This window comes from Anabrus simplex, chromosome 5 (assembly GCF_040414725.1).
Source record: "Anabrus simplex isolate iqAnaSimp1 chromosome 5, ASM4041472v1, whole genome shotgun sequence".
Classification (NCBI taxonomy): Eukaryota; Metazoa; Arthropoda; class Insecta; order Orthoptera; family Tettigoniidae; genus Anabrus; species Anabrus simplex.
Genome location: NC_090269.1, coordinates 30281754 through 30299394, shown reverse-complemented (window position 1 = coordinate 30299394; position 17641 = coordinate 30281754). Strand labels below are relative to the sequence as shown.

The following is a 17641-nucleotide window of genomic DNA, read 5'->3' as shown; positions in this document are numbered from 1 at the left end:
TTAGCAGTTAGGTTAGTCTGTACTTGGATGGAATAGGTTACCCCATCTGCTGCTTCCACTACCCTTCCAAGGTGGTGAGACTTCATAGGCGAGTCCCGTTGACAAATGAATGGCTTTCTTGGCTGTCGAGTATGGCTGAAAAATTCTCGTTGCCAATCCTTAAGATGATACCTGGGCGGGGTTGGCCTATTCTACTCACCATCTGACCAATCCCTCTCCTACTTGACCAGGGTTGCTTATCTGTCAGGTCTTGAGGCGCATTCCTGTTCCCGGCCCCATCCCCCCTTAATCCAGAATGGGCCGGACCTAGTTTTCCGGCGTCAATGCTGGCCACATGTTCTTCAGGTGTCTCACTCTTCCACACTGGTAGCACTTCCTGACTGCGCTGGTCTCTTCTGTAGCTTTGCTCGTGTTCCTCCTTCAGCTGGGCGATGATTCTGCGCAGATCATCAAAGGATCTGGGTTGTGATACTTTCACTAGGGATTGAATCTTATCGTGGAGTAGCTCTGTGATATCTGGTAAGATCTAGTTTTCGCTTCCTTCCAGGTGCAGACGCTTGAAAAATTGGTACTTCTGTAGGATGAAGGTGCTAGCTCTCATGCAAGTGGGTTGTGCCTCGATCAGCAGCCTTGTTTTCACGGAGGTCTTCACCCTTTCGGAATTAAACCTAGTGAGGAATTCCCTCTTGAAATCCGTCCAGCTTAGATTTAAACCCTTCAAGTTGTTCCACCAACTAGCAGCTTGCCCCTTTAATCGTGATGTGATGAGTTGCACGAAGATGTCCTCTAGGTATAGATAAGAAATGTGTTTTTCCACCATTCAATACAGAAATTTATAAATGATGTCCTCTAGTAAATTAGCCCTTCCTAATAGGCTGACCGATCCCTCGACGAAGCTAGTAGGGTTCTCCTCCAGTCGCCTGTGGTAATCTGGAAGGCTCTCTATGATCACCTCCGGGTCTAGGGGTGCTGTATTGCTGATCAGGTTTGAGGGGGATTAGAGGTGTGGTGATACATCATGTTTGTGTTAATCTATCTTCTACTGCGTAAAGGATGTTTTCCCTTATATTCTGCGTATCTCCCTCGATGGTCAAAAACCAGTTTTTCAAACTTTCCTTCAACAGCAGAAATACGGCTCCCAAGATTTCCCTCGACGGCACAAGCACAGCTTTCAAAATTTCACTCGAAGTTAGAAATCCTCCCCTCAACCTGTTGTTTTATGCCGGAAACCTGGATTTTCACCCCCTCCTTGAGGTCCAAGATATCCCCTTCCAGCTAGCTTACTTTACTACTGATCTGGCCAACCTGTCCCAGTTTTGACCTGATATCCGATACCTGCTGCGTTGACTGGAGACGTCACTAATTTGCGATGAAATTCAGACATTTACAGATGAAATTTTTGATTCTAGGCCCTGTTCTACATTGTAAACCTGTGTGCACACTGTGCTATCTGTCCAGTTAAAACTTAGCTTGAGAGATTTTGCCTGAAAGTTTGTCATTTGCATCTGAAATTTTCTTATTTAGTGCCTGCATCATGGGCATTTACCAACGGCCGTAGCCGTGTTGAAACACCGGATCCCATGAGATCTCCGAAGTTAAGCAACATTGGGCGTGGTCAAGATTTGGATGGGTTGCCACGTGCTGTTGGTGGGGGGTAAGGGAATGGAGGAGCGGAAAGGAACTGGCCAACCTACCACATGTAAACTCTGGCTCAGGCACACCTCTGCGGAGGTTTGGACCTGCCTTCGGGCAGAATACACCCCTCATTGTCATTAGGTTAGAACACATTTCGGGAATATTTACCTAATCTTCTGATGTTTCGTCAGCATCTCCGTTGACTTCGATGAAAAACTTTCCGGGATCTTCTCCTTTTTCCACGAGATCTTCCCGTAGCCACGCCTGTAACGATTTCTTCTTCCTGTTCATTAGGAGATTCCTCATGGTAATTTCTTCTTTGAACTGTTTCAGCGACATGTTCTCTAGTATTACTTGCATTTTGATCTACTACACTAGTGTTCACTCGTAAATTGTTACATCCTGTCACGTTCGCCAGTTAACGTATCCACAAAAACGCACACAAAATGCTGTCAGTTGGTACAGTTATTTATTCACATCTCTTTACAAATTAAACACATAACCTTAATCACTGCATCACGAACAAAACACTTCACTCAGAACATCAACAGCCGCCATTTTAACAATTGCGTATCACAGCACATAGAGATTACAACCTCGAAACACAGTTGAAACAGATGACTACCGACTGCCTACTCGGCATGTCAGTTAGCACGTGTTTACCAGTGAAACTCTTACTACACCATAACTCTACTAAACAATAACTCGTCGTTACCATCAAGACCACCTCCTTATATATGTGCCTGGCCAGGCTGCTAGAAAGCTACATTATAAAATGATACGTTCTCGAAAATTCTAGAGTGCCTAATACATACATTATATTGTACAGAATATTCTATCATCATCTAGTGTCTTTCTGGAAGTTACAGTGTGTTTCAAAATACCGTAGCAGATTATAAATTATATGTACTTGTAAGAATAAATTATATAATATTAATTTGCAGGTATTTACATTAACTGAACTCCTATAAATATTTATGTACAGCACATGTTTCATGACATAACCTCACACACAAAAACGATCATTCGACTACGTAAATAATAATAATAATAATAATAATAATAATAATAATAATTCGAGCTCGATATTGTTTTCAAGTTATATCTGTTTATCACACTTGCATAAAACAATATTACAATTTTTTGTTGCTAGTGGTTTATCTTATAATGTACATCTTGAATGTTTGGTTTCAAGCGATGCAACACTGTAACAGGTCTTTAAATTATTCAAATCCTCAATTCACCTTAGAAAAGAACTGAATTTCAAACATTTGATTCATAGCGAGATTTATAGCTTGGCTACTATCTTTAAATTAATCAAAGTATGCATGAACAAATAACATCCACAAGCATTATGAGCAAACATGTAAATATCTAATAAATGTAAGGTACAAGTGCCAACATCAAACCCATTTCCTCAATATCAGAGGAGATTGTTCATGGTTTCCTAAATTCCTAGAGTGCATCAACATCCAACAGATATATTGACCATTCTGAGAACAAAGTTTATCCACATACCACAGTTGAGCAAATCAGTCCACTAACAGTGGTCGATACCAGAAGCAAAGCAGCAGTGCTACTGAGAACAGCATTAAATTTCATTCTAGAATTCAGAAATTTCCTAGTAATTGGTAAGGTATTTCACTGAATGTGGCATGCACACTGTTTCCTAGGCTCCCTCAAAATGAAACTTACAAAGCTGTATCAGCACATAGCCTAATGCTGTCAAATAACACCAAGGGGTTTACTTAAGGCTTAACGTCTCCATCCAATGGATAAGTCACCATCAAGAGCATCGTATGCCCTCAATCCACATGAACACTTTGCAGAGGTTAGGAATTGAATCCAGGCCTTTGGCACGCTATCTAATGATTAGAAATTGTATAGCACCATCTCTCCTATCCTGGGGCCTGTTCCACGAACGAACTTTGTAACTTTGCACTTTTCAGTTCCGATTTTGTTCCACCATCACTTTTCAAGCCTGTTATGTTCCTCCATTGGTACAGAAATGCAAAGTGTAAAGAAATGAGGTGAAAATCATAAATCTTGCAAAGAGATGATTCCCTTTTCATCTGTTAATAAGTATGTACCGGTACACTAGCTTCTCGGCATAGAATTTTGTTTAGTGATATAAACACGTTATGACGTGAGCTTTTGTTAGCATCAAGTGAGGACAGTGATGAAGAATACAATAAGAGAACATACAAAGACGAGATTAATTTTTCATAACCTCACTTCGGACTTTCGCGAGGGATTTCGTTTTACCCCAACACAGGCCGACTATATTCTTGAAATGATCGGTCATTTATAGAAACATGCAACAAAATGAAGTCAATTCCTTTCCAAAAAAGAACAAATACTTATATGCGTACATTGGTTAGTAAATGGTGCAAAGCTGCACGGTGTAGCAGCAATGCATGGGACATCAAAATCAATTATTTGCAGAACTGTTACCAAAGTCGTAGATGTTATAGTAAATGTAATATTTCCTAACAGTAGGTTGGCCTGATAATCCACATAATATAGCGACGGGATTTCTAATGAAGGGTGAATTTCCTTCTGTGTGTAGATGTGTTGACAGTACTCTTGTTAACATTGATGTGTGTCATCATTTGAGAGGTTATCTTCAAAGTTGTCAAAAAGGATGTCACGTTTTTCCTTGACAACTTCCTGCACAGCCAGCTTCTTGTAATACTAACCTTTCTTTCCCATGATAAAAACTTATACGGTACCACAATTATACCGTCAAGTTCGCCGTGAAAAGTAAAGCATTACAATCGTAGAGTATTAGGTCTATACAGTTTGCTCATGGAATAAACTCGATTGGATCACTCATTAGCAAAGACTTTTCACTTCGCGAAGAAATTGAGAACAACAACCTAGATCATGGTGGAACAGAAAGACTTTGCACTCTGCAAGAATTGAAAAGTGAGAAGTGCAAAATTGAAAAGTTGCGAAGTTCGTTCATGGAACAGGCCCCTGCTTGTCAACATTCTGAATTTTTTTTTTTTCACCAACAGAGCTTAAACTAGCTAACCACGGTGTTGGACTTTACACCCTTACTATCATGGCCACCAGGCAGGCTTACTTTAGAAGGTAAAAGTATGACAATTTCTTTCTCCTTCACCTAAGATTGTCTTTTAGTTCAATTAACCATAGAATAATAACCTTTTCCCATCAGCAACATTTTTGATCATACACATTTACTTCATTAGATGCATGTTAATCCACCCCTTAGTACAGTTTTCTGATATGGGGTTGGGGATGAGGCGAGATGAAATTACACGGCATGTTTTTATGGCCATATGCCCTTCCTGATGCCAACCTCAGTCAAGGAGCTAATGAATATGAATTATAGAGAATGAAATTGAATATGGAGCTGTGGCCTATGAATGGTAACTGTCCCCACACTCTCAGAACTGCTGACAGTGGGGTTCAAACCCAATCATCTCCCAAATGCAGAGCAAGGTTAGACAGCCGTAGCGCATTAACAAGTGCAGCCACTCCATTCAGTTATTTTTTTTTTTTTAGATATTCAATGTAAAAATTCACATTATTTTACCATGAAATATACAGTGAGTTTCTCTCATCAGTTGGCTTACCTGCCACCAGTCACCCAGCGCAGTGACAGTACAGCAATGCCCGCACTTCAGATCCGTGCTTAGAACCTGTATTAAGTGTTGATCTGTTGCTCCAATTGTTCTCAAGTTGTGAAGTGTTACTTCAGGGTATAATTCTCATAATGCCTCCACATGTGTATATGGTAGAGAAAAGGGAATTTATGTACGATAATCATGTGAAAACAGAGTCTTGCAGGGAAGTCTTTAGGCGATTTGTAACATAATTTCCAGGTGTACACCGCTACATACAGAGACCGTGCAGAAACTCTTAAACAAATTGAGAAGAACTGGTCCTTTACTCGATAAGAAGCAAAGTCATGGCTAACACTTTTATTTTGGTACTGATTTCCTGACTTTCCATTACTGAAAAGACAATATTTCCCTGACTCTCAACTCGTTAAATGTCATGAAGGATGTTAATCCTTTTCTTTTTTTTAATTGGCCTCCCCATCCCCAAAGCCATCCATTGCTCACCTTTTTATTCTTACAATACTCTTTGATTACATAATAAAACTTGTCAAATTGAATACAATGTCATACTCTGTCGAGTGCTTTAAAGCAAGCAATTCTACAACATTAATGATAAAAACATTTTAAGGTATGCTAAAAATTAATACAGTATGCCATAACATAAATATGTAAATTTTGTACCACCGCACCTCTTAGTAAATTGAAATAGTTTTCAGGTAACACTAAAAACTGACTTTTTTGGACACTGTCATTGGTTGGACGTCAAAATGGTCAAATGTCGATTTTCTCCATTAAAATACAAGAAAATCAACAAGGCTATGCTTGTTTGGCCTTCCCCAACAATAGTATTTTTTATGCAATGTTTTCTTCTCCTATCAAAACCAAGTTTCTTTGCTTTTCTAATATCTTCAAGTTTCTTAATTTCCAAGGATATCTTTCATTTTTCTCTGTTTTTTTCTTTTTTTTTTTTTTTGACTGTTGGAAGCTTCCCTCATATTTTCTGTGGGCACCTCTGTCATTGTTCAAGAGTGCTTGGGTTAATGATATTTTCCAGATGCTTTCATAGAATCTTATTGCATTTTGAACCATACGTTGCACACAACTAAGCTGTGTTCATGTAGATTTTCAACGAGTAAATTTTTATTTATTGAAAAACCACTCAGCAGTAGCATTTCCATGAGAAAAGATTAGACCAAGTTTAATAACTTGCCACAGTTCCTGATATTATATGTTCCCCATCAAAAAGCCTGAATAAAAGTCAAGTCTTGCAGATGAACTTGCATTTCCTAAATAAGTTTTGAAATGTTGTTCAAATGTAATGTGTGATTCACAACAAAGACTACTGTACTGTGATTTAGCTTTTTCAGAAAAAACATCAGAAATTCTGTTAGCAGTGTACAATTGTGCCGTTTTCCCCTAACACAGCTTCTCATATTTTTATATGCGGCCCTTCCGACCCCTCTATAATAAGGCAAAACACCAGCCAACATTATGAAACAATAATGAAGAAAGGGACCGCTAGATTGAGAAGATATTAAGAATGCTGCTATTTCTGAAGCCTGATATTTAAGGTGTTTTTTTCTCCTTATCACAGGCTTTTCGCCTGCAGGTTAATTCAGGCTTGGTTTCTCTCAAAATGTTTGCTCCCGCTCTCCTCCTGACCATTTGATGTGATGGGTTTCCACTAGGATTTTGACAGCGACTTCAAACTGTTTTGTCGTTTTTATAAACTAATAATTTGTAAACTATGAGGTCCACAACCTCACCATGTGCATCATTTGTTTTCTCATTCCCTTGTTTCTTAGGTTAATGCAGTTTTTAGTATCAATTATTATTTCAAATTAACACCTGTTTCACTGAATTTTGTCACAATAAGTTGTTTTTTGCTCTGCATATTGATGTAAATATTGTATATTTGTGCTATTTTGTTTCCGTCTAGGCTCTCTTTTGTTTGTTTTTTCATTTACGCTTTCATTATGTTTTTTAGCATTTTTCCAACTCATATTATGTAAATTATTCCAACCCCCCTAATTTTTTCACTGAAGATGGCTCAAACGAGCCGAAACATGTCTGAACTTGTTTACTCCGTCTAATGACGGAATATATGATGTATTGAATAGGAGGATACTTTCATTTATCGCCATTGTAAAGTGAAAACCGTCAATACGGAATGATTCTAATATCTTGTAATGGTGTAAATCAGCAAAAGGCCTCTAACTGAAATGACGCAAGGAATAGAGTCCAGTAAACTCTCTCAAACATGGCGCCGGAGTTGGAAGGGATCCTTGTAGAGACGGAAAACTATCGATAGTGCTATCGATAGTTATCGATAGCAACCACTATCGTCTGATATCGATAGTCAGTTGCCTATTATCGATAGTCAACGATAGGTCTTTTCTCCCCCTCATTGGCTATTTTATACTCTAACAGAAATTGTACTGCTGTTTGCAATTAACTGGTGAGGAGTTTGTTCCAATTCAAAGGTGTGCATTTAAGTATCTCTGTGTACCTGCGACTTCAGTGTCGCCAGAAAGACTTGTTTAGCATATTGGAAGATGGGATTCTCCATTCAACCTAACCTTAGTTGAGTTGGTACCAATACGGGACGAAAAATGAGATTTACAAGTTGTCAGAGATTGCATGTTGGCGAGAAAAGATAAGGCACATTTTAGGTCAAAGACTTAATGAAAACAACTGAAAACTCTCCCAGCAGCTGTTGAGAATGCTGTAGAACATTTTTCCAAAGACTTTTTTTTTTGCTATTTGCTTTACGTCGCACCGACACAGATATGTCTTATGGCGACGATGGGATAGGAAAGGCCTAGGAATTGGAAAGAAGCGGCCGTGGCCTTAATTAAGGTTCAGCCCCGGCATTTGCCTGGTGTGAAAATGGGAAACCATGGAAAACCATCTTCAGGGCTGCCGACAGTGGGGCTCGAGCCCAGTATCTCCCGATTACTGGATACTGGCTGCACTTAAGCAACTGCAGCTATCGAGCTCGGTCAAAAATATTACAATACCCAAGAAAATGTCGGGCGATCGCAAAATGAACACTGCAACTGAACAAGAATTTCTCGGGCGGCCACATTATGGGCAAGCCCGTGCAGCCCGAGAATGTCTCGGACGTGCCACTGAAGATGTTAACCCGTCACTTAAAATAAGGTTTGTGGTTAAAACCAGGCAACCCTGCTTACAACTAGTCATGAACCACTTCATCACAACACAGAAGTTGTGACTGAGGGAAGACTATTTGTATGCAGACACACAAAGCAGGCAGACTGGATTACGGTGGAATAGAAAATGAAGTTGAAGAGCAAAGAAACTTCTTAGGCACCTCAAGGGACACCTTGATAAGTATGACTCCACGCAGAGACCACACCAGCATGAGAGACCCCCTAGCTGGCATAGCCTAGGAATCAATGACCAATTAAGCTGCCCACAGATTTCCAAAGTATCAGTGTTCTTAGAGTGGATAGGAAAAATACCAAATCTGCCTGATACCCATTAGAAAACAGTTTTTCTATATTATTATTACCTGCATTTGCATCTTTGAACCCTGGTAATGGTGACATCAATATATGGTTCTCTTTCACAAGATGAAGCATATCTGATACCTTGTGTTGGGGCACTGTTACAGAAGGAGGAGGTAGAACACCAGTCAATAACTCACGAAGACGATTCAACCTTAAACGTTCAAATGTGGCCACTTTGACTATGTCTGCAGAAACACTAGGAAACTCTTCTCGTTGCCCATCAATTTCTGAAAAGAATGATACAAACATATATTTATACTCAATTTATATCATCTTTAACTATCAATACTACCAAAAGATGCTTTTAAAGAGTTCCAGAACATTGCTCTGTAAAGAATAAAAAATTATACCAGTAAATCTGGAGTCTTTCCCACTTACGCATTCTTACACGATTATTCAAACCAAAGACTGGTCTGATCCTCAACACAGTACAAATTACAAATGTAGAGTATTCAAAATCGAACATAAAGAAATATACTGCTATATCATTATGATTCTATATTCAATAAAACCCTCACCTGGTTAGAAGCAATGTGACAGTGATGATTGCCCCCTTTAAGAGGCAAAGTGAAGAACAATAAAAATGGCTCTATCATCACCACCACCACCACCACCACCACCACCACCACCACCACCACCACAGGTAATACATTTCATATTAATCTGTATTGATGAGCAATATAGTGTAAAACAAAAGCTAAAGGTTTCTATCTATTCAGTACTGTTTGTTGTAACCTTAAAAATTTACATATATTTGTTGAAACTAGTTTCAGTCTTACCAGAGACCATTATCAGTCAAATTCAAAGTTAAGGTTAAGACATGAATATAGATAAAATTTATGAAGCAAGCATGAAATTCAATGTCTTGCCTTAACTTTGATTTTGACTGATGGTCCCTGGTAAGATCGAAACTAGTTTCAACAAATACATGTAACTTTAAGTTTTTCAACAAACAGTATTGAATAGGTAGCAGATAAGCTGGGCGCGACTGCCGGCCAACTGATGAGAGAAACTGACTATATTAAAAGCCACCTTTTTATCACACTGATATAATAATATAATGTGGGTACAAAATAAATATAACAACAATTAACAATGAAATTTCTGAAGGGTCGAGTATTCTTTTCGATTTCCTTATTGAGTTTTTTGGAAGGATACATATCCCGGTCAATAAGACCGTGTTTCGTGTTGCGCGTGGTAGCTTTGCTGGCTGCTTTTTGCAACCATGCCCTCCGGGGCTCCAGCGGGTTGCCGCTCCTCAGTTGCTCCTCCCACTTTCCCGTTTCCCCCCTTCGGTCCCGACCAACCTTGGACGCTTGATTGCTGTCGCAGCACTGCTCGCTGGGCTTCGTTGTGCTTCGCATGGACGGCGATCTTTTGGGGTGGGTCACGTGGGAGCGTTTGCGTTGTAAGATGTGATTTTGTATATTGCCTCTTCAGTTGCATTCCTATTGTTTTGGGTCCGCGTTGAGCTGGGAGCGTTGCCTTCTGTTGACTCATTACTCCCCGCTCTGCGGCACAGCAACAAGGACAGCACTTCACTCACTTTATCTGTGTATGACATGAGATAACAATTAAAATTTAAAAAATAAGTTCGTACCTTATGACAGGAGATGTTGGAAATGTTCTCCTCCTGCCTCCGCACATTTCTGGCATTTTAACATTTTCGTAGCTCGCCCTGCTAAGCTCTTCGATACCCTGGCTACTTGTTCACGTAGTCGTAGGGATTTTGTAGGCGTATGTTGTAATCTTTCTGTGATTTAGTTTACTTTTGCGTTGTTCAGGATCAGAATTCAGGACAGGTGCCTGTGCGAAATCGGTACGAGTCACTCCAGGTAGAACAACAGAGGGAAGATGAGGGACAGGGAACTGTTGCTGAGATGTGTGGAAGTAGGAGTAAGGGAGATTCTGAGAAATGACAAAATAAATTTTCCCTCGCCTATGGGCATATAGTTAAATTAATAAAATTCATTGTTTGTCCGTATTGAACCAAGATTACAACTCTTATTATAAATTGGATCCACCCCACTCAACACACAAAAACTGCTGTCTAGATGAAATCACAACACACATCCCAACCAGAACCAGTCTCGACGCCCACCCGCGCCATCATCAGCCTTCCCATGACCCTGTTCCACCAGTCTTTTCCTATCCTCTACTCTACATTTCCTTTTCCTACCTTCTAGCTGCTTTTCAACTTTGTTTTGTGAGTTTTACAGGTAAATAAAGAATAAAAATCGGATATGAAAATGGGGGTGCATAGTTTGCAAGTTCGTCTGATATAGAGTACCCGTGCGGAATTGGCTGTCTCATCATGATGTGATTTGGATTGACAGGATATTGGAATACTGAAATAAGTATTGGGAAACTGATGCTCGCTGGTGAAATACTGCCACACCTGCAGGAACATTCAGATGGACATGGAGCCAGAAAGATTATAAGTACAATAAAAATGGACATTTTCCATAGCGGAAAGCATGGCTAGTTAAGCGGTTCATCTCAGTAAAAATCAAACAAAGTGCCCGCTCCTCCATTTATGGGAGTGAAAAGGGGAGAGAAATAACAAAGACGCTCATTACTACCAGGAAAAGAATACTGTTATTCCTCCACAAGGCGAGACGGCACAACGCCACAGGTTCCTGGAAAAACCGGCAATCACACAAGTTCATCCACGTCAAATTGAACACAACCCAAAACCATACTAACAAGCCAAAACCGTGCAACGACTATACCGTCTCAAAGTCCATACCCTCCACAAGTCCGAGACTTGCGAGTCATAAATCCCAAATAAAAACATATGCAAACCGGTCCGCTCACTAATAAAGTAACGTGGATTAAAAAGAACAACAACTTAAAAATAAAATAGTCTCGAAGAAACATAAGCCCAATCCATCACACTTCCCAAAACGCGACGCAGAATCGCACTAAAATACTTCAATAAAATCTTCAGAGTCGCTTTAATGGAGCCACCCCAGCGAGGCGGAAACGAGCAATCAGTCCTTCAAGATGCCAACAAGCACAACGCAACCTTTAGCTTTTGTCTTACACTATCATCATCCATCATCATGTATTCCTTCCAGCAAGCCAAGTAGGATGTTTAAGAACAATGTGCTCCATTTATTACGGTCCTGGTATGCTTCTTTTCTCTCTAGGGCATCCCATGTTTCTCCTCCTTTTCTAGGTATTCTCTTATCTGATCTAACCACCTTTTTCTAGGGCGTCCAATTGGTCTTCATCCCGGAACACCTCCTTAACCTGGTCTATGAGATGTCAGAGATGATCTATGTTCCCATGGATAAATCCTCTCAGGCGCGTCCACGCTGCTGGGGTGGGTAACGGTACTGTAGTCAAAGCCACGGTAGAGGCCAAGTTCTGGTAGGGACCCAGTCCCATGGGGTATAACATAGGCCCTGTGCACAGCGATATGTGTGAAGACCTTAACGGCAGAAAAGGCATAAAATGAAAATTTTCAATACAGCTGAACTGGTGGAAGAGGCAACCCGTCCATCTGGGACCCCACTGCTTTGTGGGAAGAGGAGGGATCCTCAAAGGCTAAGGGAGTAAACCCTGAAAGAAAATCCTCTGATGCATTAGGCTTAGCAGGTCAGCAGAAGTGTTATGTTTTCCTTCAATCTAAGGACGAGCCTCAGATGGAAAAATGGCTGTAATGAAGGGTAAATACATTTCAAAAACATACTGTACTTATAGAGATTTCTGTGATAGGGGTAGACTTCTCATTTGAATGCCAGGAAAAACCTTGCCTGAATCTTTAACATCATCTTACAACATCCAAGTCAACATTTAGACTGTCATAAAGCTTGACCTGGAGAAGGCACATACTGTCAACAAACATACACTGTCCAAAAGAATTCTGAACATATGCCAAAATGCACAAAAAAAACCTGACAACTAGCAGTGGTACTAAATATACATGTATTCTTAGCAGATAAATTACACAACAAAACACCATTTGATTCTCATTCATTTTTACAAAACAAACTTTAATGTCCGAAGAGTGTCAAAATCCAAGTGTGAATAGCCATTCATCTGGTCATCCAGTTTGGTTTTAATCCAAGTTTGAGCATTTTAGTACCATGTAAGCCGTCTGTAAGCATTTATTACAACCTGACACCTATGGAGCATACTCCATACAAGTCTACAGAAAGTCACTCTGAAGTAACCGTTCCCATTCTTCAATGAGAGCTTGTGAAAGTTCCTAGAGGGTCTGTGGTGCAACAGGCCAACCACAAACACGTCTATCAAGCATATCCCACACGAGCTAAATGGCTTTCAGGTCAGGACTTGCCGCCGGCCTTTGCATCACTTGAATGTGAAGCCTTCTCAAGACATCCCTGGTATCACCAGCAAAATGCACCCTGGCATTTCTGTGTATTGGAAGGAATTCAGGTCCAACACCGTATGCAGCAACCACAACATGGTCTAACAAGATTTGGTCGAAGTATTCCCTGGCAGTAAGGCAGCCATAGACAACGAGATCTGTATGGCTGTTGTCACTAATGCCACCCCACACAATCACAGAACCTTATCCAAATCTGCCTACTTGCTGTACATTTGGCAAGTAATGCTCACCAGGGCCTCTCCATACACATACATCACCATCACTTTTAGTCAGGGCAAATTGTGACTAGTCTGTAAACAACACAGCCCTTCAATGGCAAAGTTGTCAATTGACGTGATTACGGGCAAACAGAAGGTGAGCTATTTGATGTCGCCTTGTTAAGTTAGACACTCATGCAGATCATCTGGGTTGTAAGTTCCTTTAGTGAAACTTGTTCCTTAGAGTTTGATCAGATACTGTGCCTCCTGTTACCCTTCTGAGGTCTTGTTTCAGTTCTCTGGAAGTGGTGGCAGTGTTCTCCCTAAGACTTTTTAATGGGCACACCGCCCCGTCGTTTCTACAGACTGCCTGGTTAACCTAGATATGTGTTAGTTACATAATAGTAATATATATTTGAGTCATTGGGTGCTCCAAATTAAAATGTAAATACTGTAAAACTGTTCATTTAAGTGACAAATCATTATTGTCAGCATAATTGGATCAACTGCATCGGAGTTTAAATGTTTAGCTTGACTATGACATAGTACCGTGCGCAAGCAGTGTCGATTCCATGGGACATCACAAACCCGTAAGGCACTCCACAACAACCGAGTAGTAAGCTCCCGTGTTACATGATTATGAACGAGCAGTAGACCACTAGAAGATCAAAATAATCTGTTATATCTTGTTTGTGGTGATAAAACTAAAATAGTCCAATATTGCAGTAATGTTCACCTGTCTGATATTATTGTTAATGTCCTGAGGGGAATAAATTGAAATTTTATCGTGTTCATTTTTTACGTAGTATGCCCCCCCTCCCCCGGCTTCTTATTCCTGCCACCCAGCTGACGAAAATTTCTGGGGAGAACACTGTGCAGTGTGATCCAATATAGAAAGGATTAGATATCAGTTGTCATTTTGGGTTATGGTGCGTCAATGACCTTGTCTGGTGAATTAACTTGTCTCCTCATATAAATTCCGTAACTGATAAATTACAGATGGGGAGAAACTGAAGTATTTGGAAACATGACAAAATGTCCACCCTTTTGTGATTTGTGTATTGTTAAGATGTCTCATTGTACAAGCTTGAAGAAATCTAAACTTGGCAAATGAGAACTTCAGTGTGTTTACGTCACTACAAAACCCTGAAGCACAGGTATTCACTTAGCTTTGAGGGGTCTCCTGGCATGGCATTGCAGTTCAGGGCTAAGACTGTCGAGACAGTTTCCTGCTTTGAATACATAAAGTATGCAATTAATTAATTAATTAATTTTGAGTGGCTATTTCTAGCCGAGTGCAGCCCTTGTAAGGCAGACCCTCTGATCAGGGTGGGCAGCATCTGCCATGTGTAGGTAACTGCGTGTTATTGTGGTGGAGGATAGTGTTATGTGTGGTGTGCGAGTTGCAGGGATATTGGGGGCAGCACAAACACCCAGCCCCCGGGCCACTGGAATTAACCAATGAAGGTTAAAATCCCCGACCCGGCCGGGAATCGAACCCGGGACCCTCTGAACCGAAGGTCAGCACGCTGACCATTCAGCCAACGAGTCGGACAAAGTATGCAATAAGGCCACTGGTACCAATTGCAACAAAAGTACTGTAACATACCAGACTTCCAAAAAAATCTCCTGGTAAGGATAGGACACTGTTCTGCACTGAGCATCTTTATAAAAAAAACACTCAAATGTAAAACAAATTTATTTTACTTGTAGGAACCAATTACATCAATTTATACCTGTTTGCACTTTTACATTGAAGATCACACTAAAATATATCAATTACTTTTTTTTTTTTTTTAATTGAAAAATGTGCACTTATCGTAGTCTTGCACTGGAACAGCAATATGTATATGTCAATTTTTAGCAATCTACTGAAGATGATCCAATTGGGATCGAAACATGTATAGATGTGACAAATGTGATATTTAAGTTTTTTAAATTCACATTATACCACAATGTATTGAACAAAGATTTCTTTTAATGCTATTTGTTCAGGGCGTCGACCCATGTGGATCTTTTGCCCCTACTGGCACCATATTGTATGAACCTGCATGTAATTGGAATGGCGGTAGTGTGGAATGTTGTGTGTGAGGAAAGGAAGATTAAGGACGTCACAAACACCTAGTCCCCAGACCAGGGATATTAATCATTTCAATTTAAAAACCCTGACCCGGCCGGGAATCGAACCGGGGCCCCCGGGTGACAGGCGGACGCATTGCCCCCTACACCGCAAGGCCGGACTAACAAGGAGGATACTGTTTAATAATAAATCATTGTTATAGTGATTTAAAGATCATTAGTTTAGCTGTCAATATGGAAACATGAAATTAATATTTTGTGGCAGATTATCTTAAGCGACAAATTTTAATGTTGGGGGGAACGTGAAATGCAACAGTTTCATTGTTCATGACTGTTATAGTACATGTTTTATAACTGCCTCAAATCAATTTGGCACTTGAAACACAAGGCAAAGCCTACAGGCGGACCTATCGCATGTTGATTGATAGCTAGTATACTAGTGGAATGCAAAAGAGGGGCGGGAAGGGAAAAGTAGGGACTGCTTCTTGTGACAGACTTGACTGAGCAAGTACAGTCAGTAGCTAAACAAAATGTTTCATTGTCAGTACATGTTCCTACTGTTCGTGCATAAAGTGAATTATACTGCTGAAAATTCTAAACTGAAGTTTGCGACAATAAGAGGAAAAATGCGAGAGATTGTTTAGAGCTCATAGTTTTATGAATAAGGATGCTGAGGACAGAAAGAATGAAACACATGAACAGAATAGAAGGGAGTTGTTGAAAGTAAAACAAAACAAAAGCAGATGCAACAAAAGTGTTGTAGAGGACGGTCAAAATAATTTTAACCAAGCAAGTTGTTCATGCGGTTGTAGTCGCACAGCTGTAAGCTTACACTCAGGAGGTAGAGGGTTCAAATCCCACCATCAGCAACCCTAAAGATGGTCTTCCATGTTTTCCCATTTTCACACCAGGTAAATGCTGGGGCTGTACCTTAATAAGGCCACAGCCACTACCTTCCCAATTCTAGCCCTTTCCCCTCCCTCCGTTGCCAAAAACCTTCAATGTGTTAGTGTTATAGTTTATTAACGTTTTATTATTTTGATGTCCATACTGATAAAGTTCACGATTGTAAAATGGGTATAACTCCACAGTTCAAATTTTATTGATTTTAACTTGTCATTAATGTTTGTTCATCAAGGTTTTAAATCACATTCTTAAAGTAAGTAATGTCCAATGATTTGTACATGTTTTATCTCATGTTCTTAATGCAGTTAAGGATGATCGATACAGATCAAAACCAGTACTGCAAATAGAATATTTTTAAGCATAAACACATTGTACTTTTAATAAGCAGTATTGATTAGGCAGAATTATCCCCATTTTACAATTGCAGATTATGCTGGCGAGCTTTCTATTGGGAAGAAAGAAAGCTGACCTCCGGAGAGCGCAGACAATGAAATACTGTTAAAGTGAATGGTAGGAGGTGCTCAGTAGCATGCGAGGACCAACTCTGTGTGGAAGTGCGAAGTGATCGTGTCATGGAGGTTTCCCAACAGACATTCATTCCAGCTGCACTGATTAAGTTATATTTTATTGTTGGAATAGTTTACATTGTTTGAGAAGACCATTATTTCAACATTCTGCAGACTTATAAATCTGAGTAACACTGAAAAATAGCAAAGCAAAGAAATGAGTGAATGTGTCTCACCAATCCAAGAAGTTCAAAAAGGATGTAAGAAGCGTAGAAGTTAAAGAACATACGCCGTGAAGCCTCCAGGTATGCTGATTCTGGTGATATACCTGACCTTGCTTGTACCCATAGTCATGACAGAGAAGGAGAAAAGAAAATTAATGAACATTGTTTGGCATCTAAATTAGTGTGACGTTAAACAAGTAGCAAAAAATATTAGTAGAAAAGAGACAGCATGAGACTGAAGAAACTTAATTTGGTACATCAGGAAAAACACGGTTGGTTTTCAAGGAGGTTGTATCAGTTTGGGAAGTACTGTAAAAGAGTTAGGCTTTAACTGGAAGAAGATTAGGAATAATAAAAGGGTTTAAATCGAGGTCGCCTATACAACGTCAACTCGAAGGACCTGCACCAGGCCTCTACGGAGACCACATGCCATGACATGACTAGTTATCTTGTGAATAAATCTGTGAGCAAGTTGCTGCAGAAACTGAGTGTACTTATGACGACTTATGGGTGATATCCAACAAGGAGATTAGAAGGCGAGACAAAACAGGCTGCTGAGGTAAGTGAGGACACTAAATACAATCATTTATTGCACTAAAAAAATTATACCT

The 17641-nt window shown here is 40.0% G+C and overlaps 1 protein-coding gene across 1 annotated transcript in view; it reads right to left on the bottom strand.

The window, feature by feature from the left end:
• The window catches only part of mi (minus), a 115097-nt gene that overhangs the window by 79542 nt on the left and 17914 nt on the right, over positions 1 to 17641 (bottom strand). Inside the window, exon 2 of the mRNA XM_067147928.2 lies at positions 8761 to 8985. Within this exon, the coding sequence (XP_067004029.2) occupies positions 8761 to 8985 (225 nt within the window). The remainder of the gene's footprint in view (positions 1 to 8760; positions 8986 to 17641) is intronic.